Raw genomic sequence first — 23,954 nt, forward strand, 5'->3', positions numbered from 1 at the left:
ACCTCCCTCTCACACAAAAGTGGAACCAGGCACCAGCCTCCACAGAAGGATTTCACTGAGACATTTGTGAATCGGTTCCAAGCGGGGCTGGGCATCTAGGGGCCTGTGACCTGTGCATTTTAGCTCCTACCCCTCAAATGGTGATGCAAACTAGAAGCATCAGCACCTTGGGGGTCGTGAGAAATGCAGCCACCCCAAGCCTACCGAGTTAGAATCCTCTCTTGGAGAGGATTCCCAAAAGATTCGTTTGCACACTGAAGTCTGCAGAGCAGGAGTTAGACCTGACTCCCCGGGGAAGCCGGCTAATGCTTGGCCACCCGTGTAACTGACCCTCTGCAGCTCTGGGCTCATTGTTAGGGCCAGCTGTGAGGTGGTTGAGGATGTTATTGTAAGGAGAACTTGGATATTAAATTGCAACCAAGGCCTGGGAGCTTATGGCAACAAAGGGAACCTGGTTGCTTCCTTTCAACTTTGATCTGCACGGTGGTCTCAATGCCGGGCCCAAGAGATCTGCTGGAGAATTCTGAAGTCTGGCAGCCATCTCCCAACAGGCTATTAAGATGCAACAAAGTGGAGAAATGGATAGAGCTCTTGGTTTTAACGAACTGGGCTACACTGGGCTACACGACATCGTTAAACAGTTTAAAACATGCTTGTTGCCCTCAAACTCTGCACATTTATAACAACTGGCCTGGACCCTTCAAGGAAGCGTGTTGTGACACAGCACTTTCCGAAACATCTTCAAAAACTTGTGACAAGACTCTGGGCTAACAACAATAAGAACAAACAAAAGCATTAGCCTGACAGAATGTGGACTATCACACTGACAACATTTCAAACTGGAATGCTTTGCAAAGTAAACACCAACTGGAGTCTAACTGCTCTGTTGCAACAAGTTTGGATTTGCTTTTGAAGCAAATCGACAAGTCCGCGGGGAGGCTGGGGCCACGCATCGCAACAAGAGTGGCCCTCTGTGCCAGCAGCGCCTGGGACAGGGCCGGAGGGACTCCTATCCCAAGGGGGAATTATGCCGGGAGGCCACACTGTTATAAAGGCAAAACTTGTAACACGCATTGCCGTAAGGATGTCGTGTGTAGGGACAGCAGGCTGATAGGAAGGACGCTGTAACAGCCGCGGGCCTCCGCTGATAAGTAGCCACCCCATGCCTCAGACGGTGTCAGGGCAGAATGTTATCCCGCCTCGCAGTTGAGGAAACTGACCGAGGAAAGTGCAAGGAAGGGATCCGGGTTCTCAGGAGGAAGGCACGTGGACGTGGGCCTTCCGCGCTTCTTTGCAGGGAGATCTTGCATATGCTTTGAGGTCGGATCAGGAAACTTGTGCGAAGAATAGCACGTTATTTTACCTATTCAAATCCAGAATATCTAGTTGCAAGATGTTAAGGATCTGGAAGTGCGGTAAGAGATCCAAGTTGTCTTATCTGAGACCACACAGGTGTCTGGATTTGAGCGAATCCAAGATCGATGGTGACAGCAAACCAAAGAAGTAATGACAGTAGTCCCGTTTGGCTTAACGGGGCGAGACCCGAGTTCAAGGGTTGGTTCTACCACTTGTGATCACAGAACCTAGGCTACGATGTCGTCTCTGGAATCCAGCAAAATCACTCTTGGGAGACCCAGATCCGAGTCATCAACTTTGGGAAGCCTCCAAAGAGTCTTCCCCAGTACCCGCCCCCCCCCCGCCGCCCCCCGCAAGAAGCAGTGCCCTCTGCTCCCCAAGCTTCACGGCTTGGTTTACTGATGGTCTGGGATTTACTGGCATTGTACGGTCTCTTCCCCGCGAGAACAGGGCTCGTCTCTGCGGGCTGAGCTGGCGGCGGAGCCCAGATCGCTTTTGCCAGGAAGCAGCACCCGGAACGTGGCCGCTTTGTACCCCAAGCCCTCGGACACCTCCCGGCTTCCAAACTGGAGCCTCGCCCCTCAGCCGAGGCCGCTGCGGGGCGCACAGCCCGCCGTTCGGACCCCCGGCGATCCGCACGTCGGCGGCCGGCGCGCACTGGGGGCGCAGGGCAGGGACCCACACGGGCCCCCGCGGCCGCGTCGGGCCCCGCGAGCCAGCGCCCCCGGGCCAGGGGAGGGGCGCCAGGCCGCTCCGTCCAGCCGGGCGCCAACTCCACCCGGCCGGCGTGCGGGCGGGCGCCCCCCGACAGCTGCACACAAAGCCCGCTCGGCGAGCTCGGCGCTCGGCTCCTCAGGCCTGTGCCGCCGCGCGCCGCCGGGCGGCCCCGGGTTGGGCGTCGGGCCGCGGCAGGCCCGGGGCGCCGAGCGCCGCGCGCATCGAACCGGCGCGGGAGGGGGAGGGGAGCGGGGGAGGAGGGGGAGGGGGCCGGCGGGGGAGGAGGAAGAGGCCTCGCGCCGAGGAGGGAGCAATTGAATTTCAAACACAAACAACCGCACGAGCGCGCAGCACCGCGCCGCCGCATCCGCGCCCGCCCCGTCCGAGCGGCGCGGGCGCACAGCCGTGGCCGCGCCGGAGCTGGGGCCGGGGGCCGCCATCGAGGCGGGGGCCGCTCGAGGGCCGGAGCGCAGCGGCGCCGCCACCGCCGCGCGCGCAAACTTGGGCTCACGCTCGCCGGCGCGGCGCGGAGCCCGGGGCGCCCGGAGCCCCGCCATGTCGCGCTCCAACCGGCAGAAGGAGTACAAGTGCGGGGACCTGGTGTTCGCCAAGATGAAGGGCTACCCGCACTGGCCGGCCCGGGTGAGCAGCGCGGCCCGCCGCCCCGGCCCCGGGCTGGGTTGCGTAACACTCGGGAGGACGCGGGCGCCGCGCGCGGAGGGGCGCGGGCGGGGGGCGGCCGAGTCCCCGGCTCGCTGCGAGCGCCTCCTCGCCCCCCGCCGGTTACATAATGGTGGGGGCGGGGGCCCCGGCGAGCGCGGCGTCCGCGCGGCCCCCCCCTCCCCCCGAGCGCGGCGGCGCGGGGCGCGCGGCCTGGGCTGGGGCCGTCGGGAACCCCTCCCGGGCGCCCCGGGACCCGCTTAGAGACCCCCGCTGCCCTCCCCGATCGCTGCCCCCGCTCAGACCCTGCTAGGAGCGAGAAGGTAGCGGGAGGGTCCCAGCCCGGGGAGGGATCTGCGGAGGCGGAGTTCGCTTCTGGAAAACTTTGGTTTGGGGCGGCCGCGAGAGGTCTGAAGTTGGGAGGGTCGAGGAATGTTTGGGGGCGGCGTGAGAGGGGATCTACTTGGCTCGGAAATTAGTTGCCAGAACCCTTCGCTGCTCAGCCCCACAAAAATAGCCCTCCATATGCTGCCAGCTCAAATTGGGGGCTGAGGGTGGCAGGGCCCCTGGGAGGCCGGCAGGTCCAGTCCAGGCTGCCCGTTCCTGGAGGTGGGGGGCCCCCAGCTGCTTCTCCCCTTAGATAGGAGCCTCCCGCCGCAACGGCCCAGTGTGCCATGTGGTTGACTGAGCCCGCCAACTTGAGGGCCTGCCCCCCCACCCCCACCCCCACCCCAGCACCTGGCCAGGTGGGAGGGTGGGGCCCAGAAGCCCAACCTGCCGTGTTCCTCAGGTTTCCCCTGAGGACTGGGACAGCTCGAGGAGGGAAGGAGGGAGGGGAGGTTGCTGGAGGAGTTTGGGGGTGTTACAGGGGGCAGCGCCTCTGGCAACTTCCAAGTTGGTCTGGAGAGGCCTTTGCAGTTGGGTGCAGTCGTGACCCTGTGCCCTGGAGGTAGGACTCTGGGCAGTGAAATAGAGCCGAGGGCAGTGGGAGGAGGGAGCTTTCTAAGCCAGGGGGCCAAGTGCGGAACTGCTTCCAGGCTTTAGGTTACGGTTCTCCACGTGAGTCTCTGTCTTTATCTGGCCCGACCCTGCTTAGAGCCTGGGAAGTTGCCCCAGGCTCTGCCGGGACCTGTTCAGAGGGCCAGGCCAACTTTGGGGCCACTCAGAAAACCCAGGAGTCCCTTCCTCACCCTGTACCCTCTTCGAGGAGTATGCTTAACCCCATATGCTTTGAGCTCCCTGTTCCCTGAAACTTCTAGATGTCCGGACACTGGAATGGAAACGAGGGGCTCTCTCAGCTTCCAGGGCCTTCTGAGTGCCTGGGCTGGGGGTTAGGGGGGTTGTGAGGAAGCAGCCGCAGACAGCCTTGTGTGTGTGTTGGGGTATGTGGCCTGTGAGCACTTGTGTACTTTACTCTGTACCTTTGATCCGTCCGGCTTCTTGGCCCAGATGCCAAGGCCCTGTTGGGCAGGGCAAGAACTGAACCCAGGTCTCTGCTGCGGCTCCTACCTCCTGGGGGGGGGGAGGGGGGGACAAAGTCTGGAGGCTGGGCCAGGCCCCAGGGAAGCCGTGCAGCTGGAATGTGGGTTGCAGGGAACTCCTTCTGGATCAGGAAAGAGAAAACAGTGAGGGGGACACAGACGGGCCCACATTGGCCCCTATGAGGTAGACCTTCCAGGTTTCTGGTGGCCTTTAGGGTGAGGCCGCCCTTGGGACTGGGGATGCCATTTAGTCTTGTCTTCATCCTTCCTCGGCCTCCAGGACCGAAGGGCGGGACCAGGAGGCAGTGCCTTCCTGTTGAGGCCTGGACCTTTTAGATAGAGCGAGGCTTGGGGAGGGGAGGTCAGACTGGATCTCCAAGAGATAGGGAGGGTGCCACCCTCTGCCTGTGCTCCAGCTTTCGATTGTGACATCTGGGGATCGGTGCACCCAAGGCTCTTATCTCCCACATAGATCCTTCTGGGATGCCAAAACTGCTGACAAATCTGGGTCTCCTCTCCACGCGTGGATGCTGTCTTAGCCCCTAGAGGGGCAGAGTGAAGGGGCCTGGCCTTTCCTGAGACCAAAGAGGAGTAAGGGGGCCTCGTGGATGGCCAGGTGGAGGCCGCTGAGTGGGTTTTCCTTCCTCAGCCCCTGCTTCTGGGGAGGACGGCTGACTGGGTGGGACTGGAGAGCCCAGCCAGCCGGAGGGGCCACGTGGTAGGCAAGACCTGTCCCGCTTGCAGTGCCACACAACGTCTTAACCTTCTCCTTCCCCTCTCCCTTCGGCTTGACTTCTTGGGGGGAATCTCCAAGCACTTAACAACTAACCTTCAAGACTCTGGGATTCCCCCCCACCCCCCCAGGTTCCTTCCTCCTCTCTCTGCTTCCTGTTTCACAATCCCAGAAAACCTGAGCAGCCACAGGGCCTCACCCAGCTTTCCTCCCTCCCCCACGTCCAGGCACCACCTTCTCTTTTCTGCCTCTTGGGCTTGCCACACTTTCCCGGCCCCAACTGTCTCCTGCCCCAGATTTTCCGGTTCCTGGGTCAGGCCGGGCTCGGCTCTGGGTGTGGTGGTCAGAACCCTGGCTGGCAGTCAGTGTGGCCTTAGCCTTCCCTGCTGTCTTCCTATGTGTGGACAGGCGGTCCCCGACTTGGCTTGGGTCCGAGACTGGGGAGAGGTGTTCAGTCTCCTCCCCCATTCCTCACCTGGGGTCCCTCATCAGGCTTCAGCGGGTGGCCATGAGCCCTGGGGGCGGGGGGGGGGGGGCAGCTTTTCCTGCCCTCGGGTCTGTCGGATGGAGCCAGGCACATGCAGAGGGTTGGGCCTGGAGTGGATGGGCCCCCCCCCGGGAGAATTAACCTGCCTGGATTTCTGGAATGGCTGAGAAGTAGCAGACCCCCCTCCCCCGTTGACCAGTAGAGGGGGTGCGGCAGGGTCCCGAGCACTGGTCCCGCCCCACCCTGCCCCGCTTACCCTTGACTCACTTGTTGTGAGTCACGGTCTGGATATAAAGGCACCGCCTGGGAGACATATGTCTGTATTGGGGGTACAGGCCTCTCTTGAGACCCCACGTCCTCCATACGCAGGAAAGAACTGCCCTTCACTTTGAAACGCAAGAAACGAGGTTTCCTTTGTAGCTTGAAGGATGGAAGGGACTTTTCCCCTTTTTGAGGTGAGGGGTTGAGGATTCCCCTCACTGAGTGAAAACGGCCCACTTGTCCTGGCGCTTCCCCCACAGGTACCACCGTCAAGGTGAGGCCGGGAGCAGGGTGACCCTTTTGGGGTCGAAGGCCCCTGGCTTCCCTCTGAACTCCATACCCACCCTTCATTTGGCTAGAAGTCAGCAGGGCGGGTGTATCTGGCGTGTGGTTCTATTTTTAATTCTCATCCATTCTTTTGTTTCTCCTCCGCCCCTGAGGCTGGGCAGCTGGTGGCCTCCTGGGTCCCCTGTCACACCGCTCAGCTGCCTGGGAGTTCACTTTACATGGGGAAGCCCTGTGGGGCAGCGCTTTGAGGGCTGTGCTCCTGGAGAGAGCTTCCTGTCCCCTCCAGTCTGACCCTTCCTTCACCCCACCCCCTCTCCTGAGCCTCAGTTTCTTCCCTTTCACCCTTCTTGCGCCTTGAGGCCCTGGCTCAGGTGTGAGCCCCGAGCACGAGGTTCCCTGTTGCACCCCCAGGAAGGCCCTCTTGCCCCCCACCCCTGCCCTGGGTCCTGGGGTCGAGATGGGTGGAGAAGAGGCCTAGGGGAGGGTTCGTGCTATTGTGCACGTCTCCTGGGACCTCTAAGCCCTGGAGTCTCTCTCTCTCTCTCTCTCTCTCTTTTTTTTTTTTTTTTTTTTTTGCCTCGCCCCCCTCTGAGAGGAGGGTGGGGAGCCAGCTGGTCACAAGACCCAGGTGTCCTGGCCGAAGACTGGCTCCTCCTCCTCCCGCACCCCAGGCCTGGCTTCCCGAGAAGGGCCTGGGCCCTCCAGCGCTAGCTGCGGTTTCCAGCAGGCCGGGGACCCAGGTGCCAGACTCCAGGCTCAGGGGTGGGGGTGGGGGGTGGGGTGTGTTCGTGTCCCCTCCTCCCCAATCCAGAGTGGGGGGAGGGGTGGTCACATTCCTGGTTGCTGAGTGGCCCCGGGGGCGGGGTGGGTTGTCATGGCGATGGGGATCCTGTTTGTGGGGGGGGAACTGCGTGCCTTTCCACCCCCTGCTATCACACCCCAACCTCCTGGTCATGGGGAGGGCCCAGTTGGTGCTGGGCTTTCCTGAGGGGAGGGCCTGGACTTCTGTCCCCAGAGGCCACAGGGCGAGGGGGGAGGTGCCCAGGAACCTGAAGACTCCGTGCCTGGAGCCCGGTGCCCCTCCGTCCCCTGCCCGGGGCTCCGCCCCCTCCTGGGTGTGTCTCCGCGCCTTCTCGGCACCCCGCCTCCCTGTGTCCCCAGGCCCCCAGGTCAGACACTGTGTCCCAGCCCTGGTGGTGTTAATCGATGCCTCAGGCTGTCTGTCTCTGTCCTAAATGCGCGTGGGGCCCCAGTCAACATGGCCACCTGGCCCGTGTCCGGCGGGAAGCCAGGCAGCCGAGGCGGCTGCTGCAAGTGTTGCTGGGAGTTGTAGTCCCCCCACCCCCAGGTCGCTTGGCCTGGGCTCTCCTGGCCTGATCTGGGGAGGCTGTTGGGGCCACTGCCTGTGCGTTTCCTCTGACCCCAGATCTCTGCACCTTTCCCTCCTCGTGCCCCCAGGACGTGGCAGGAGACCAACTCTGGGACCCTCACTAACTTACGTCGTTTGGGGGGGGGACCTCAATTTCCTCATCTGTAAAATGAGAGTGTCTGACTATATCAAGAGGCTTTCCAAAGTGTTCCCCAGAAGCTTTTGGGGTTGCTCCCTGGGGGGGGGTTGTTGAATAGGCAGCCCCTTGGTCTTGCGCCTCCACGGTAACCAGAGCAGTGGCCTTTATCTGTCTCGTGGATTCATTCAGCAGATCTTCCCATGAGCCTGCTGTTTGCTGGGCACCTGCTGTCCGGTCTCGGGGCAGGTGCAGGCCAGAGAGTCTACACGGGCGTTGCTCAGATGTTGATGTGGGTAACCATGGCACCGGCCCTCTGAAGGAGAGGTGCTGAGGCTTCTGTGGGGAGCCAGCTGGGCCAGGAGGGGTGGGGGCGCCCTCCGGAGGAAGCCATGCGGGGCTGCGGTTGGAGGGCTCGCCAAGAGTTAGTGAGTGTGGGAGAGCAGAGACCAGGGTGGCCACAGCAGAGAGGGGGAGGGCAGGCAGTGGCCAAGGAGGAGCGCTAGTGCACGTGGGGCAAACCGCATTTAATCCCTGTGGCTTGAGTTCTGTGACTCTCTCCGTTTACAGATGAGGAAACTGAGGTAGAAGGCAGTTCAGTAAGTTGCCCAAGGCCAGACAGATATCGGTGGCAGCCCTGGGAGTATGGCCTCCTCAGGAAGAGGTGTATGGGGGGGGGGGGGCTCTGATCACGAGCAGACTTGGGAAGGTCTCAGCAGGGGCGAAGTGCTGCGCTTGGAAGGCCGCTCTGGCTGCCCTGGGGGGCCGGTGCGTTGTAAGCAGGCTGCAGTCCCGTGAGGGTGGAGGCCGAGAGCCTGGGGGAAGAGGTGACCACCGGCGCTGGCCGGGACGTGGGCTTGTGGGCAGGTGGAACCGTGCCGTCGGGCTTGAGGAGAGGGGGCCAACTCCAGGTTTCTGCTGGGCCTGCTGTCTGACTTTGAACAAAGTGCCACCTCTAAAAAGGGTTCAGAAGCCACCTCGGTGACGTCTTGGGCCCCTCTCCGCCGGCTTTTACACAGATATGTCCTGGAGGCCAACCTCGGCCCCAAGTTGTGACCTTAGGACTCGCTCACACTCACCTTTCCTCATCTTGCTCCCAGATTGACGAGATGCCCGAGGCCGCCGTGAAGTCAACAGCCAACAAGTACCAAGTCTTTTTTTTCGGGACCCATGAGACGTGAGTGAGGGGCCAGAGGTGGGGAGGGCCCTGGGCAGAGCGCCGTGGGCCACAGGTGGTGTCGGCGCCCCTTCCCCGCGGCTCAGGCAGGGAGGGCTCCAGAGCACAGTCTCCCCTCTCTCCCCAGGGCATTCCTGGGTCCCAAAGACCTCTTCCCTTACGAAGAGTCCAAGGAGAAGTTTGGCAAGCCCAACAAGAGGAAAGGGTTCAGCGAGGGGCTGTGGGAGATCGAGAACAACCCTACTGTCAAGGCCTCGGGCTACCAGGTGAGCAGCCAGCGGCCCCAAAGACCCCCTGGAAAGCAGGTGTGGCCGCCGGCTCATTTGGAACCCGGGCCCACGCGGGATGCTTAGCTTTCAGGACTGAGAAACCAGGCCTTTCGGGGGGGGGGGGCAGGAGCTCCTGGGGTGGGGGTGGGGGGCCCTGCAGGAGGGGCTGGGGTTGGGGGAGGCGTGTGGTATCATTGTGCTATTTAGACAGTGGCCTGGGGGGCAAGGACAGGACAGAGGCGGTAAGTGGGGACAGCCCTTTAAGGGACCCGGTGTGAGTGTAGGACTTGGCCTTAACTCTTTCCACGAAGGCTTCCAGGAGGAGGTGCTCGTGAGCCGGGCAGGATGAGGCGGGAGGGTGGGGGGCGGGGGTCGGCGGGGAAAGGGTCCCAGCTCCCTTTGGGAGAAGTTGACCCGAGGTTTTGCCTCCTGCTCCAGCCCTCCCCCCTCCTGCACAGAGCCCTGCCTGCCCGGCCAGTGGGTTTAGCCCGGGGCTAATCCGACAGAGGTGGGTCTCAAATCACTCGTGAGACTGGGCACCTGGGGGGGGGCGGGGGCGAGGCGGGAGAAGGAAGGAGTGAGTGGCCGAGGGCGGGTCTGGGGAGGGGCCCCCACAGGCCACACAGGTGCCACTCAGCCTCTGCTGTCTCTGCGCGCAGTCTGCCCCCAAGAAGAGCTCTGTGGATGAGCCCGAGCCCGAGCCCGAAGCCACGGAGGGTGATGGCGACAAGAAGGGGAGTGCAGAGGGTAGCAGCGACGAGGAAGGGAAGCTGGTCATCGATGAGCCGGCCAAGGAGAAGAACGAGAAGGGGGCGCTGAAGAGGAGAGCGGGGGACCTGCTGGAGGTAACTGATCCCCGCCTGGGTCCCAGGGAAGCCAGCTGCTACTCCAGAGACCCTGCAGTCTGGGGTGGACCAGCCCGTAGTCTGGGGGTCCCTTGCCAAGAAGCTGGGGCACAGGAGACCCTTCAGCGGCAGAGGCCTGGGGAAGGGGGTTGTGGGTATGTCAAGGAAAGAGCCTCTGTGGAAGAGGGGCACAGGTGGGTGGCTGGCTCCCCCACTCCTTGGCCTCAGCCCGCCTCGTCTCTGCCAACCCTACCTAGGACTCCCCAAAACGTCCCAAGGAGACAGAAGACCCCGAAGGGGAGGAGAAGGAAGTAGCCCCCTTGGAGGCTGAGAGGCCCCTCCCTGTGGAGGTGGAGAAGAACCGTACCCCCTCTGAGCCCGGCTCTGGCCGGGGGCTTCCTCAGGAGGAAGATGAGGAGTTAGAGGAGGAAGAGGCTGCCAAGGAAGATTCTGAGGCCCCAGGCATCAGAGATCGTGAGAGGTGAGGGAGCCCCCTGCTCTGAGGCAGCTGGGCTTGGGGGTTGACCAGCCACCTGTGGAGGAGGAGGGGGGTCCTGCCACGGAGGCAGGGTGGGCTCTCCCAGGACACTGGCTGGGGTGTGGCCAGCCCAAGGCCACACCCATAACCCTTCTCCCCTCCAACCCTCCCCCCGCAGCCTGTAGCCACCAATGTTTCAAGAGGAGCCCCTGCCCCGTTCCTGCTGCTGTCTGGGTGCTACTGGGGAAACTGGCCATGGCCTGCAAACTGGGAACCCCACCCCGCCCCGCCCTCCTCTGCCACTTAACTCTCCCCACTCCAAGCCCAGCCCCTGGAGATTGACCTGGATGGGGCAGGCCACCTGGCCCTTGCCTCCAGATCCCCACACCCCTGTGATCTGAGTCAGGGCCATGTGTTCTGCTTCGTGGGCTGCAATGAGGCCATTGTGTCCCTCCCTGCCTGGAGCCGTTTCCCAGGGTATCTGTTGGGGCCTGGACTGGTGGTTTCCACCTCCTGACACCTTCCTGCCCCCCCCCCCCCCCCCCGCAGCATTCTGGACCTCTGGATTAGCTGGCATCGGGGGTAGGACTGGAAGGGATGGAGAATAAAACAGCAGGGTAGGCTTCTGGGCCTGAGAGGGGCGATCTTCAAGTAGGGGTGGGGGGTCGGCAGGAAGATGGCGTCTTCATGCGCTCCTGTCCCCTCCTCCCATACCTGTTCTCTCAGCCCCCTAGATTCAGGGGAAGTGGGACAGCTTGTAGGGGAGGGGCTCCCTTCCATAAACCCTTGATGATGGGCAACATCCAACCTTCCTTTTGCTGACCCCAGGAGTTCTGGGAGTCATAGATGATCGTCAGAAGATTTGGGGGCTTCCAAGTTGTTGGGCCGAGGACCTGAGGTCCAGAGGGTTGGCTTCACCCAGCTAGGGTGGGAGCATTGAGGAGCGTCTGTCCACCTCTGATCTCTGGCCAGAGACAGGATGCCCTGGGGAGACCCCTTAGCTGCCCTTTTCCCTCTCCCTACAGTGCTCAAGGCCATCCTACAGTCACATATGTCACCCAGACATAAAGGAAAAGACACATTTTTTAGGAGATGTTTTTAATAAAAGAAAATTACAAAAAAAAAATTTTAAAGACCCCTATCCCTTTGTGTGCCACCCCCACCCCCGGCTCCTTCCCCTCTCTTGCCCCCACTTATGAGGTGCACTGGGAGGCTTCCCTTCTATTTGGGGTTTGATGACTTTTCTTTTTGTAGCTGGGGCTTTGGTGTTCCTTCTGGTGTCCGTTCCCATCACGTCCCTCACCTGGTCTCCTCAGCGTTGTCACCAGATCTGAAACCCACTGGGAGGACAGGGGAATAAGTGCCCTTGCCCAGCCTCTGTAGCGGCCTCTATGCCTCTCTCCCGTCTCCTGTCTCCCCCCACCCCCCCCTTGGGCTCTGATGAAAAATTGCTGACTGTAGCTTTGGGACTTTAGCTCTGAAAACCGTAGACGATTTCAGTTCTAGGAAAATAAAACCCGTTGATTACTACATTGGATTTTGACTGATTCTTTGGGTGGGCGGCCGGGGGTGGGGGGGGGGGTTGGCCATTTCCAGGCCCCCTTCCCAGACGGAGGAAGTGGTGCCAGCCTCCTTTCTCAGGTTGAGAGACAGGAGGGCAAACACCCAGGAATGCGCTGCTCCCAGCAGCCGCCGCTGAACCACCGTCTGCCCTGCTCCCACCTGGGAAGCCTTCAAGGCCTGCACGAGAAGTGCAGTGTGCGTGCTGACCATCCGGCCGCAGCCCCTGGCCGCCACGGAGGGGGGAGGGGTCGCTGTGTTGCTGAGCTTAGGAGCTGGGGATGCCCGCCGCCCTCCGCTGGTGGGGAAGGGCCCGGAGGCTGGTAGCGTGGAAGGGCCCGCTACCCCGAGTTGCGCGCAGCGGCTGGACCAGGTCATCGCAGGTGCCTCCCACAGCTGACATTTTGTGACTAGCCCATCGACCGGCAGTGGGAGGGCCCACGTGGCATTCCTTTCTGCAAAAAACCCAGGACAGTTTCTTAGTGTGCCCCGGTTCCCTGCTGCAGACGGGCGCGCGGGCAGAGGACTGGCCGCAGCCCAGCCTAGAAAGGGAAGCCCTCTGCTTTGAACAGGAAGCCACAATCCCCTAGAAAATGGAGCCCTCCTCTCTGAGAACTACGGTTCCCAGCGGCCTCCACGCAGAGCGTGCGCAAAGACGCGCCGAGCGCCGCACCTATCCTGCCCTGCCTTCAACTCCCGACGTGCTTCTTGGTGTTCCTTGCTTTCCTACCCGACCAAATTTCCTGTTTCCAGCTCGCTCCGTAGCGGTGGACTACAACTTCCGGCTTTCAGAGCGAGGTTGGTTTGAGCGTCCGCTCTGCATTCAGACTACATTTCCCAGAAAGCCGAGGGACCAGGGCGAAGGGCGCATGTGCGGACGCCGCTGGGGGGCGGGGGGGCACGGCAACGTGGGGCGAGGCGCGAAGCGGAGGTGAGCGTTGAGTGCTCGGTGGTGGTGGCCGCCCTGGACTCGCCCGGGATTGCTCTGCTCCGGCTGCTTGGAGCGGGTGGGTGGTGAAGACTGTTGGAACCGGGGCCCGGGCCACGCCGCGGAAGCCCCCCCCCCCCGCCCCCCGGGGACAGCCCCTGCAGGGTGTGCGGGAGAGGAGGGCAGGGCCTAGGGGCTGGCTTCTGGGGGTCTCCTCCCGGAGCTGCAGACCTAGAGTGGCCGACGCCTGGCCTTTTGCAGCGACCCCGCTGGCGTCCTGGGGCCGAACACTGGCCCTGCTCCTGTGCAGCTGCGAACTAGAGCAGGCCCTGTAGCCCCCAGCGCCCGGTTTCCTCGTCTGGGGAACGAACCTTGGGGTACCCGCACCTGTCAGCTTCCCTCCCAGGGCGGCGGGAAGATCAGACGCTAGTAATCCGTGAGGCTCCTCTCACTAAGGCTGTCACCTAGCTGTGCTAAGTATTTGTTGAATCCGCACGGGAACATTGAGGCCAACGCTAATTGAAGATAACATAGGCACTTTCTTTTTCACATTGAGAAGTATAAAGAAGAAAACTCCGAAGGTTCACATATACCAGTCCCCCCCCCCCCCATCCCCGCCAGGGCGCATAGTGGGAAAATGTAAATAAAGGTCGTGGGGAAGGAGCAAGATGGACAGTAACTGCTCCCCCAGATAGTGCCCTTGCTCCAGCCAAGTACTTTGGCTGTTTCCTGTTGCCTTCGCATAAATATTTAAGCCTGTGCCACAGTATGTATTTTTTAATTTGCCCAAAAGTCATAATACGATTCGCATTATTCTGTACTTTGATAAAATATTAAACGTAGTTTGAATGGCTCCAACAACCCTGTAAAGTTTTGAGGATGACGACACAAGCTTGTAAGCTAGGTTGCCTTGGATCATAGAGGAAGGTGGTGGAACAGGGACTAGAACCCACAGCTCTTTTTTTTTTTTTTTTTTTAATTTTTTTTTCAATGTTTATTTATTTTTGGGACAGAGAGAGACAGAGCATGAACGGGGGAGGGGCAGAGAGAGAGGGAGACACAGAATCGGAAACAGGCTCCAGGCTCTGAGCTGTCAGCCCAGAGCCCGACGCGGGGCTCGAACTCCCGGACCGCGAGATTGTGACCTGGCTGAAGTCGGACGCTTAACCGACTGCGCCACCCAGGTGCCCCTAGAACCCACAGCTCTTTATGCCATTAGAGTGCACTTTATTTGTACTTTTTTTTTTTTTTTTTTTTTTTTGAGCAGCAGGCAAAAGGTTTTATTAGAGTATAAGATTAGAAAGTAATAGTAGGAAAGCTCTCTTTACAGAGAGGGAGCATTCGAAGGTGAATCCCCCACTTTCTTTGTGCTTTGAAGTTAGACTCTGTTCTTGGTTCTGAAATAGAATTAAAGATGCCCTCCTCAATCCTTTTCTGTAGCGCATGATGCAGGAAAACAGCATGGCACCTGGCAGGTAGTAAGTGCTCAGTAAATGGAAGCACTCACGGGGCGCCTGGGTGACTCAGTCCGTTGAGCATCTGACTCTTGATTTCAGCTCAGGTCACGATCTCAGAGTCCTTGGATTGAGCCCCCGCATCGGGCTCTGTGCTGAGTGTGGGGCCTGCTGGGGATTCTCTCTCCCTCGGCCCCCCTCCCCTGCTTGCTCGCTCTTAAAAAAATAAATAAAAATGGGAGCACTTAACTATTTTTGCCCTCCATTCTCTCACCACCCCAACTGATTTAGTCCATCATCCAAAATTGGGAGGCTTAGAAAATATACTTATTTGGGAAATGTAGGACTTGGTAATCCTAAAGTCTGCTTCTGAGGCCTTTTCCTTTGGAAAAGAAGCTGTCTTAGGGAGGAGGAGTGGTTATTTCCTGACTGAGTTCAGAAATTGCGAGTGGCATAGGGACATTTTAGTACTGTTTTTTAATCTCTGCTGTTTTTCCTTGTAAATGCCTGCCCCTTGGCCTTGTGCCTCTTTTTTGTCCCATTTACCTGTGTTTTTCCTATCCCACTGTTCCTGCATCGACCTGGTAACTGTTTATTAAGTATCTGCTATGCGCCAAGCCCTGTTTGGGTCTACTCGATTCAGGGGTGACTAGATCGCGTGGTCCCTGGCCTCTTTCTGGACTCTTCGGACGTTGTGGGCTTGAATGTCAGTTCTCTCACGTAGTAGCTTTATAACCGCGGGCAAGTCACTGAGCCTGTTTCCTCATCCGTGAAGTGAAGATAGCATCCTGTGAGGACTCCGTGAGATGAGATCCCTTGAGCAAGGGACTAAGTGTTTAAAAAAAATGTTCTTTGCCCGCTTGTTTCTTTCTGTCTCCTTCAGAGCTGACGAGGAAGGTTTCTGGATCCTCCCTGGCCAGGGGATTTCTCACAGCCTCCAGCCATGCGTCTCTCTGCCCTGCTGGCCTTGGCATCCAAGGTCACTCTGCCCCGCGACTACCGCTATGGGATGAGCCGCCCAGGCTCTCTTGCAGACAAGAGGAAGAACCCTCCGGGGACCAGGCGGCGCCGGGTGGCCGTGGAGCCCGTCTCGGATGAAGAATGGCATCTGTTCTGTGGGGACAGGGTGAGCTTTGGATGAGGTGGAGTGGTGGGGGGGCTAGGTGAGGGCCCCCCTCCCTGACCCTCCTGTCTTCCTGCAGGTGGAGGTCCTAGAAGGCAAGGATGCTGGGAAGCAAGGCAAAGTGGTCCAAGTCATCCGGCAGCGCAACTGGGTGGTCCTGGAGGGACTGAACACGGTGAGTGAAGATGGGGCGCTCAGGGGTGCTCAGGAAGCCTGTCCCCTCTGTCACCGCATTCGGAGCAGCCTAGGGAGGCAGGAGACGAGCTGCAGGGACAGTGAGACAGCTGACCTTGTTTTCCAGCTTGGGCTGAACGCCCCGAGCCGCGGTGGGCGAGCCCCCTTTCACACCCCCGGTTCTCATATCCCCCCCTTTTGGACAGCACTACCGTTATGTGGGCAAGACCGTGGATTCCCGGGGAACCATGATCCCCAGTGAAGCACCCCTGCTCCACCGCCAGGTCAAACTCGTGGATCCCGTGGACAGGCAAGCACGTGGGGCTCTGGTCAGAGGGCTGCCCGCCCTGCGAGTGTGCATCAGTGTCGATCCCGTTTCTACAAAAGGAATGGTGGGTTGGAGGTTCTGGAGATTGAAGGGGGCCATCCCTCTCGTGGACATGACCCCTGTGGGTCACCCCCAGTACAGACATAGCAGCAGCAAGATGGTGACCTTCGTGTTTTCAGCCGTTGACTTTTTGGGGAGGCACGTAGCCGGAAGACGTGGTTCCCAGGCTGGGTTCATCTCTTCTGTCCACTAGGAAACCCACTGACGTGGAGTGGAGATTCACGGAGGCAGGAGAGCGGGTACGTGTCTCCACAAGATCAGGAAGAATTATCCCCAAACCTGAGTTTCCCAGAGCTGATGGCATCGTCCCTGAAACCTGGACTGGTGAGGCTGGGTGAGGGGCAGGAAGACGGGGACGGGGTGGTGGGAGGAGAGGGAGGGAGGGGATTTCCCACCCATCTTCTTTCCTCTGGCTCAATAGATGGCCCCAAAGACACATCAGTGGAAGATGCCCTAGAAAGAACCTACGTGCCCCGTTTAAAGACACTGGAGGAGGAGGTGATGGAGGCGATGGGGATCCAGGAGACGCGGAGACACAAGAAAGTCTATTGGTACTGATCCTGGGAATCAGCTGGAGATCAGCTTCTCCCCTCCTTGTCTTAGCCTCCAAGGTCCAGGCCACCTCTCCTTCAGACACCAAGAGAGAGCCAGGAGGTCCCCCACAGGCGTCTGCTAGATCGGCACCTTAACCCAGCGCACCTGTTTCTGGGACTGAAGGAAGGGGTGTCTGTCCTTACGTTGTGACAGCCTGGGTGGAAGTTAGGCAGCCTCCACAGGGACAGGGCCTGCGGGTTCTGGGAGACCCGAGTAACGAGACGCTACCCGTCAGGGAGGCTGGCGGGAGCGGGGGTGGAAAAATAGAAGTGGCAGAGAAATAAAGATTTCATTTATTTAATAAATTAAAAATAAACCTTTACGTAGTATTACGTTAACATGGGGAGGGAGAGGCGAGGGTTGCAGGAAGCTAGGAGGCTGGTCCTCTGGGTGAACTCCAGATGGAGTTCGTCAGCTGTCTTCAGTTTCCAGAAGAGAGAAGGCCTCACCCAGGGGACTCTTGGTGGCCACCAGAACTAGGTTCCTGGGCGACAGTTCAGGACTAAAGATGGGCAGGAGCTCAGCATGGAAGCCTGGAAGAAAGGCAGGGCTACTCAGGGAGGAATCACAAACTCAGCTGTTCCCTGCCAGGCCTGTGGGCACAGCCCCTTTCCCTGTGCGGGGGGGGCCTGAGGTGTCTAAGAGACCCAATTCTCTACCAGGAATATGGGTACCCCAGACACCGACCCCACCCTTGGGGTTGTTCTTGCTTAAAACGCAAGATGGGATATGAGCCCGACTTAGCAGGAATGTGCGTAGACAAATCTCCCACCCCACTGGTACCCGAAGCAGCTAGTCTGAGTCCCGCCGCAGGGCTGGGGGGCTGGGGCCGGAAGGAGGAGCCTCAGAGCTCCAGCCCCCCCCCCACCCCCCAAGCTCCCGGTCCTTGCTGTGGGCCACCCTCACCCTGCTCCTGAAGGCAGAGCAGCCGGTCCAGCAGAATCAGTGTCTCCACCAGCGGGGCCAGGAGCAGGGCCAGGCTGAAGAAGGCCACCACTCGGTTCTCCTGGGCCTGGTGGGCCCGAAGGGCAGCCAGGTTCAGTGGCAGCTGGGGATCCAGCCCCACCCGCCGCAGCCCCCGCTGCACGTATCTGTGGGGTCAGCCACAGACCATGCTCAGTTTGGCTTCAGGAGCCTCCCCTCCCACCCAGACTGGACGCTCCCGATCTGATGGCAGCTTTGCTGGGTTTGCCACCCTAGTATGCATTTTCCTAAGTTTCCCTGGCCAGGAACTGTCTGTCCAGCAGCAGATTGGTCCCCAAATTTATCATCTATACAATGATCTGACCATAGTTTTAGCACTTAAAGACCTGGACGGTCCCCTGACAAAAGAGTGACAACTCGGTTCTAAAAGAATTCTGAGAAGCTGTCCGGTCAGACTTCAAAATCAACTCCCTGGGCACATTTAGATCTTCTTTTGTTTGTGGTTTGGTTTTTTTTGAGGGGAGGGGCAGAGGGAGATAGAACCTCAAGCAGGCTTCTGCCCACGACAGAGATCATGATGCGCATGAGCGGAAATCAAGAGCCGGATGCCTAAACTAACTGAGCCCCCCCCCCCCCAACGCCCCATAGATCTTTCGTTCACACCAACAAGTGAGGATGGGAGGGAAATCAGACCTTCAGTCTGTGATGCCCGTCCCCCCCCCCGCCCTCCCCCCCCCAGCCTCACTCTTCGATCTTGAGCTCGTGGACCCTGGGGATCCCCTGCACGCCTGGCCGTCGAAGCTCGGGCCGGGCGCCCCGGATGACCGTCTCCAGTGCCGCCCGATAGCAGTGGGTGCGGAGCCCGGGGCCCGCTCTCTGTAGCCGCTCGGCGTAGTCCTCCAGGGCGTGGCAGGCCCCCTCCCGCAGCCTGTAGGGCAGCTCGGAGCCACGAAGCCCCGCGACCCACTGACTCAGTGGGTAGCCGCCAGGCTCACTCAACTTCATGTAGCAGCAGCCCACCGAGGCCAGGGCCACCACCTCGGGGCAGGAGAAGTGCCTCAGCAAGGCGACACTCAGGTCCCCGCAGGCGTGGAGGCCCGTCAGCAGCAGGCGGGCCCCGCACGGAGGCAAGGGCTCCAGGGGAAGCAGGAGCTCCTCGCACAGGGCCGTGGGCTCTACCCACCTAACCACGTGGTGTGGGGAGTGGCGAGGGCCGGCCCGGGTTACCTGTGGAGGCAGGACGGAACAGAGGCAGGTGGGAAGTCTGCTGTCCCTGTGCCCCCTCCGGCCACAGGAAGGGAGTGTCCCCTGCGCTCCTTCCCAAAGAGGGAGAGAACCGGGGGACGGGGGAGCTGGGTGAACTCGGGCCCATCACCATCAACTGCAAACCTCCTCGTCTGCGAGTCCCGGTTCCCCTCTGTCACGAGCCTAATGAACACCTGACCGGCCGCTCCACAGGTGGCTGGGAGAAGCGCACGTCAGGGTGGAAAGCACTTTGTAACCAGAAAGTGCTTTTACGGTATGAGGAGGTTTGGGTGACGGGGGGCCCTCAAAGGGGTAGCAGAATTGGGGATCACGCCGTCAATCCCAGAAACAGAAAGGAGTCGGCCTTGGTGCCCAATGCCTGCCAAGGGGGCCTCGTCCCGCAGCCCCGGCTGCACGAAAAGCTGGCCGACCTGTGGGCTCCTCTTCTCCTCTTTCTCCAGGGCCTGCAGGAGCTCCCGGTCCAGGCGCTGGGCTCTTTCCACCAGCCTCCGATCGCCTTCGATGCTCTTCACTGTCAGCCCCAGCCCCAGGGACATGAATCGGGAGAGATGGCCCTGGAGGCACGAGAGGGAGGGTGGACACGGTCCCGTCCAGCGGCCTCTCTGCTGTCAGCCTCCCTAGCAGTGACCTGGACGCCTGGGTCCCGGGCCCCCAGGAGGCTCAAGTCCTGCCCTGCCTAGTTCCACCACTGCCCAGCACCTGCTTCCCTGGGCCTGCAGCCTGACGACCTGCCTCCAGCTCTCTGTCCCCACGACTCAAACAACGAAACACCCAGACCTGAAACCCAGAATGTTAAGGGTCTGACTCACCTGGCCTGAGCCTATATCCACGACCTGGGTGCAGCCCGTGAGGTCACTCAGTTTCTTCACCAACTACAAGAGGAGGGAACAAAGCTCTCCTGGCCACTGGGTGTTGGCTCCCAGGGCAAACACCCCCAACAGGGGCGGAGGCGCTGCAGAGGGCACAGGAAGAGGGCAGGGGTGCCACGAACACGAGATAGAGAAACCGAAAGGGAGGTGCTGACCCCAGGCTCAGCCTCCTCTCCTTGCTCCTCTCAGCGTGAACAAGGAGGACAGCGCTGCTATGAAGCCCTGAGCAGACTGCGGAGGTGGAGAATAGGAAGACCTTGGTTCAGACACAGCCACCAACCTACCCGTCGAGAGGGCGGACGCACAAAATACCCAGCATCCAGACCATGCCTGCCAAGGATGGTCCTGCGGGCCGTGCAAAGTGCCCACATCCTGGCAACCCACAGCCTTAAGGGGTCCTCCTGCCCCCCCCCCCCACTCCCCACCCCGCCATCTCACCTCTCCCAGCCTTCGGATCTCATGCTGCTTCTTGGGCCTGACGTGTTTCCGGAACGGGGCTGTCAGGCGGGAGCTCTGGCTGGGGTTCTCCAGGAACTCTGAGGGGGTCTGAAACCCAGGTGTCCGGGTAAAGGCCAGGGCATAGGCTGTGGACTTCAGGGCCAGCAGGGTGAGTGGCCACACCGACCTGTACCTGCGATAGGCCAGCCCGGGCCCCCAGTGAATAGCTCCATTGCATCCTGACAGTGACACCCTGGGTCCCCCGGCACGGGGCCCCTCTTGCCCATACCTGACCACTTCCCCTTCCCCAGGCATCCCCAGCAGCTGTGCGGCCAGCTGTGGCGGGTTCAGTCCATCCAGCGCTTCCTGCCACGAGCAAGGGAGTGTGCCCCACAGGTTGTCTGTAAAGAACTCCTGCGGGAGAAGGGAGAAGGGGAGCAGTCAATAGGCCGCTGCCCTTCCCGCCCTTCCCTGTCCTCAACGAAGGGCCACTGGCTGCGGCCAGCAGGCGCCTCCTACTCCTCCGAGTCACCTCTCCTCTGAAGCCTGCTCCTGCCTCCCCTTTCCTCGGAGCCCAGATGGCATCCCGGACACCTCTTTTTTTTTTTTTTTTTAATTTTTTTTAACGTTTATTTATTTTTGAGACAGAGAGAGACAGAGCATGAACGGGGGAGGGTCAGAGAGAGGGAGACACAGAATCTGAAACAGGCTCCAGGCTCTGAGCTGTCAGCACAGAGCCCGACGCGGGGCTCGAACTCACGGACCGCGAGATCATGACCTGAGCTGAAGTCGGCCGCTCAACCAACTGAGCCACCCAGGCACCCCCGGGACACCTCTCTTGTAGCAGCGTCCCTACTCATGGATGTGTCCGCTTTCTCTACTCAACTGTGCTTAAGGGCAAGGATGGTGTCTTCACCGGCATCTGCAACACCACAGTGACTGACCTGTGTGGTATTAGCACATCACCGCTTGATAATCTACCATTGTTACCCGGGCACCTGGGTGGCTCAGCCAGTTAAGCGTCTGACTCTTGATTCTGGCTCAGGTCATGGGAGCTCTGGGCTGACAGCGTGCAGCCTGCTTGGGAGCCTCTCTCTCTGTCCCTCCCCTGCTTGTGCTCTCTCTCAGAAAAACAACTTAAAAAAAAAACAAAAAAATCCACCACGGGGCACCTGGGTGGCTCAGCGGTTAAGCATCTGACTTCGGCTCAGATGATCTCATGGTTGGTGAGTTCAAGCCCCATGTCGGGCTCTCTGCTTCAGATCCTCTGTCCCTCTCTCTCTCTGCCCCCACCCCGCTCCTGTTTTCTCCCCTTCTCTCTCTCTCTCAAAAATAAACACATTAAAAAAGTAATCTACCATTATATGCATCACACACTTTATATGCCAGATGTTATCCCAGGGCGTTTTTATTTGTTCACTTGTTCAACACAAATTCTGGAGCTTTGGTTACACACCAAGCTCTAGTCTAGGCTCAGAGGACACAACAATGAACCAGACAAGATTCTTGCTCTCGCAGAGTTTACGTAAAAAAAATAATTTCAGGTAACGTCAAGTGCCACAGAGACGATCAAACACTAATGAAAACGGTAACACAATGGAGCTTGAGAGTACGGACGGAACACTGGTCTGGGGAGCTTGCGAAATGGGTGAGGAGGGTCAAAAAATACAAACTTCCAGTTGTAAAAATAAATAAATCATGGAGACGTAACGTACATCAAAGTGACCACAGCTAACGATGATGGACTGCATATTTGCAAGTTGATGACAGCAGACCTTAGGAGTTCTCCTCACAATAAAGGTAACTTGAGAGGTGAAGGGTGTTTCACTACACTTACCATGGTGATCATTTTGCAACACAAATATCAAATCACTGTGTTATACCCCCAATACAAAGTTACATATCAATTATACCTCGATAAAAAAAAAAAAACTCAGGTCATAGCAAACACTCATAAGATATTTTAATATACCAGGCACTGTCCCAAGCATTTTCCATGTATTAATGCATTTAATCTTCAAACAACCCTATGAGATAAGTACTATTTTTACTTGGCATTTTCCAGAGAAGGAAACTGACACACAGCTGTTAAGGAACTTGCCCAAGTCAAAAAGCTAGTAAGCAGCAGAGCTGGAATCTGAAACCAACTGGACTCCAGTTCTTGCCCTTAATCACTGTTTTCTTTCGCCTTCCTGTGGAGGAAAAGCATTCCAGGCTGACCAGTAAGTGCAAAGGCCCAGAGGCCTGCCATATTTACAGAGCAGAAATCAGGCCAGTATAGGTGTAGTAGAGTCAATGTGGGAGACGATGAATGTGCTAGCCTTCAAAAGGCAGCAGGGGACAGATCATGTAGCACTTTTTCGATAATGGTAAGGAGTTAAGATTTCATCAAAGCACCTAGGAAGCAAGGCAGTGTCTCGATCAGATTTACGTGTTTTTCAAGTAAACTTGACACCAACGTGAGGCTCAAACTTACTACTCCAAGATCAAGAGTGTAGCAAACTCTACGGACTGAGCCAGCGAGGTGCCCTGATCAAACTTACATTTTTAAAAAATTTATTTTGAGAGAGACTGCATGTGCATACCTGGGTCCGGGTGGGGAGGGACAGAGAGGGACGGAGAGAGATTCCAAAGCAGGCTCAGCGCTGTCAGCACTGACTCGGGACTGACTCAGAGCACTGACTCAGAGCCTGACTCGGGACCCCATCCCACCAACTATGAGATCATGAGTTAGCCACTCAACTGACTGAGCCACCCAGGCACCCGGGATTCCCAGTTTACAAGGATCAAGCTGCTTTATGAAGAAGTGGTTATGGAGAGTAAGTGAACACAGAGATCAGTTAGGAAGGAGTCCAGGAGAGAGATGATGGTAGCTTGGCCCAGGGTGGTAGCAATGGAGGTGGAAACAAAGGGTGAATTTAGTATCTGTTCTGGAGGTAGAGGCAACAGGACGCTTTGAAGAACTGGACTGTTGATCAATAAAAGCAAGAATTGAATCAATAATGGCTTCTGGGCTTGGGGGGGCTGAACGATTCAGTGGATGCTGGTGCCACTTACACATCATCTCACTCATTCTTCATAAGGATCCTTCAGGCAGGGATCCCTATTACAGCTGAGAAACAGGTGGCAGGGAGTTCTTAATAACGCCTCCATCTAACACAGTAAAGCAGGCAGTCAAGCCGGTCTGATTCCAAAGCTGTGGCTGTCCAGTAGGCTACTAAACCAGGACTTTATGCAAAGCTCGGATCAATGAACTTGTGTGTTCCTGGAACACCTCACAGGTTCCTGGGGGAGCTCAACGTAGCTGCAGCGTGGCTCTGTTGTTCACGCATTTTATTTTGGACTTGGGAAAGTTAGAGAAACCAGCGAGATACTAGAAATATTAATACGTATGTCAACTCAAAAACCGGGAGGGAGTAACCCCAGTTTTAACCCTTTCTTGTACAGACCACAGACCGAAACCCATAGAAAAAAAGAGAGTAGAAGCCACCTCTCCAGGTTCTGCCCCTGCCACGGGCACCCAGCCAACCGCACAACCGGCAGCACCCCGCCCACACCCCTGTGGCCTCACGATGATGTAGGCGTCCAGGATGGGACGGTAGCGCGCCAGCACACGGGTGAGGTTCACCGCCAGCTGCCTCCTCTCCTCGTGAGAGAGGCCGCGGGCGGAGACGCCCGGCATCCCGGGGTCCAGCTGGTGGCGTCAGGAGCGAGAACGAGCCGAGTGGGGAGCCAGGGTCAGTGCCCCGCGGGGGGCCTGCGGCTGGGGCGGAAGACGGAATGCGTCCCCTGACGTCACAGGTCCCGACGTTCCCCAGCGCCAAGCGGGCGGCGTCGCGCACACGTGGGGTGGGTTGGGGCGGGGCGCCGCGCACTACGTCACAGAGGCGTGGCGCGGCGCCCAGGCCCGCCCTTCCCTCCTCCCCCGGAAGTGGGGGCGGTACCTCCCCCGGGGCTCGGCCTCGCTGCCTTCGAGTTG

At 59.0% G+C, this 23,954-nt stretch overlaps 3 protein-coding genes across 10 annotated transcripts; 2 read left to right on the plus strand and 1 right to left on the minus strand.

Annotated features, from left to right (window-relative positions):
• The first annotated feature begins 2,379 nt into the window (after positions 1-2,379).
• Positions 2,380-11,787, plus strand: HDGF (heparin binding growth factor). 4 transcript variants are annotated; one of them, XM_023247932.2, is made up of 6 exons: positions 2,380-2,715; positions 8,589-8,665; positions 8,793-8,931; positions 9,594-9,779; positions 10,037-10,260; positions 10,436-11,787. In XM_023247932.2, the coding sequence occupies exons 1-6, from the start codon at positions 2,629-2,631 to the stop codon at positions 10,440-10,442; spliced, it is 720 nt and encodes a 239-aa protein (XP_023103700.1). In that variant the 5' UTR covers positions 2,380-2,628; the 3' UTR covers positions 10,443-11,787. The 4 variants fall into 4 exon arrangements, with proteins under 4 accessions (XP_023103700.1, XP_023103703.1, XP_023103701.1 ...); XM_023247935.2 differs by lacking the exon at positions 2,380-2,715 and adding an exon at positions 2,915-3,056; XM_023247933.2 differs by lacking the exon at positions 2,380-2,715 and adding an exon at positions 3,660-3,682.
• An 804-nt stretch (positions 11,788-12,591) lies between these two features.
• MRPL24 (mitochondrial ribosomal protein L24) lies at positions 12,592-16,800 on the plus strand. 3 transcript variants are annotated; one of them, XM_023247939.2, is made up of 6 exons: positions 12,592-12,615; positions 15,083-15,325; positions 15,402-15,497; positions 15,703-15,806; positions 16,078-16,208; positions 16,306-16,800. In XM_023247939.2, the coding sequence occupies exons 2-6, from the start codon at positions 15,143-15,145 to the stop codon at positions 16,440-16,442; spliced, it is 651 nt and encodes a 216-aa protein (XP_023103707.1). In that variant the 5' UTR covers positions 12,592-12,615; positions 15,083-15,142; the 3' UTR covers positions 16,443-16,800. The 3 variants fall into 3 exon arrangements, with proteins under 3 accessions (XP_023103707.1, XP_023103705.1, XP_023103706.1); XM_023247937.2 differs by lacking the exon at positions 12,592-12,615 and adding an exon at positions 12,661-12,748; XM_023247938.2 differs by lacking the exon at positions 12,592-12,615 and adding an exon at positions 12,699-12,824.
• METTL25B (methyltransferase like 25B) lies at positions 16,754-23,817 on the minus strand. 3 transcript variants are annotated; one of them, XM_023247929.2, is made up of 8 exons: positions 23,547-23,817; positions 20,265-20,389; positions 19,976-20,162; positions 19,478-19,540; positions 19,079-19,222; positions 18,148-18,629; positions 17,385-17,569; positions 16,754-17,011 (listed from the first exon to the last, which is right to left on the minus strand). In XM_023247929.2, exons 1-8 carry the CDS (start codon positions 23,655-23,657, stop codon positions 16,890-16,892), a joined length of 1,419 nt encoding a protein of 472 aa, XP_023103697.2. In that variant the 5' UTR covers positions 23,658-23,817; the 3' UTR covers positions 16,754-16,889. The 3 variants fall into 3 exon arrangements, with proteins under 3 accessions (XP_023103697.2, XP_003999667.2, XP_006943130.2); XM_003999618.6 differs by having other exon boundaries at positions 19,976-20,168; positions 23,547-23,814; XM_006943068.5 differs by having other exon boundaries at positions 19,976-20,168; positions 23,033-23,713.
• Positions 23,818-23,954: the final 137 nt, after the last annotated feature.

The sequence above is a fragment of the Felis catus genome, chromosome F1 (genome assembly GCF_018350175.1).
Source record: "Felis catus isolate Fca126 chromosome F1, F.catus_Fca126_mat1.0, whole genome shotgun sequence".
NCBI lineage: Eukaryota > Metazoa > Chordata > Mammalia > Carnivora > Felidae > Felis > Felis catus.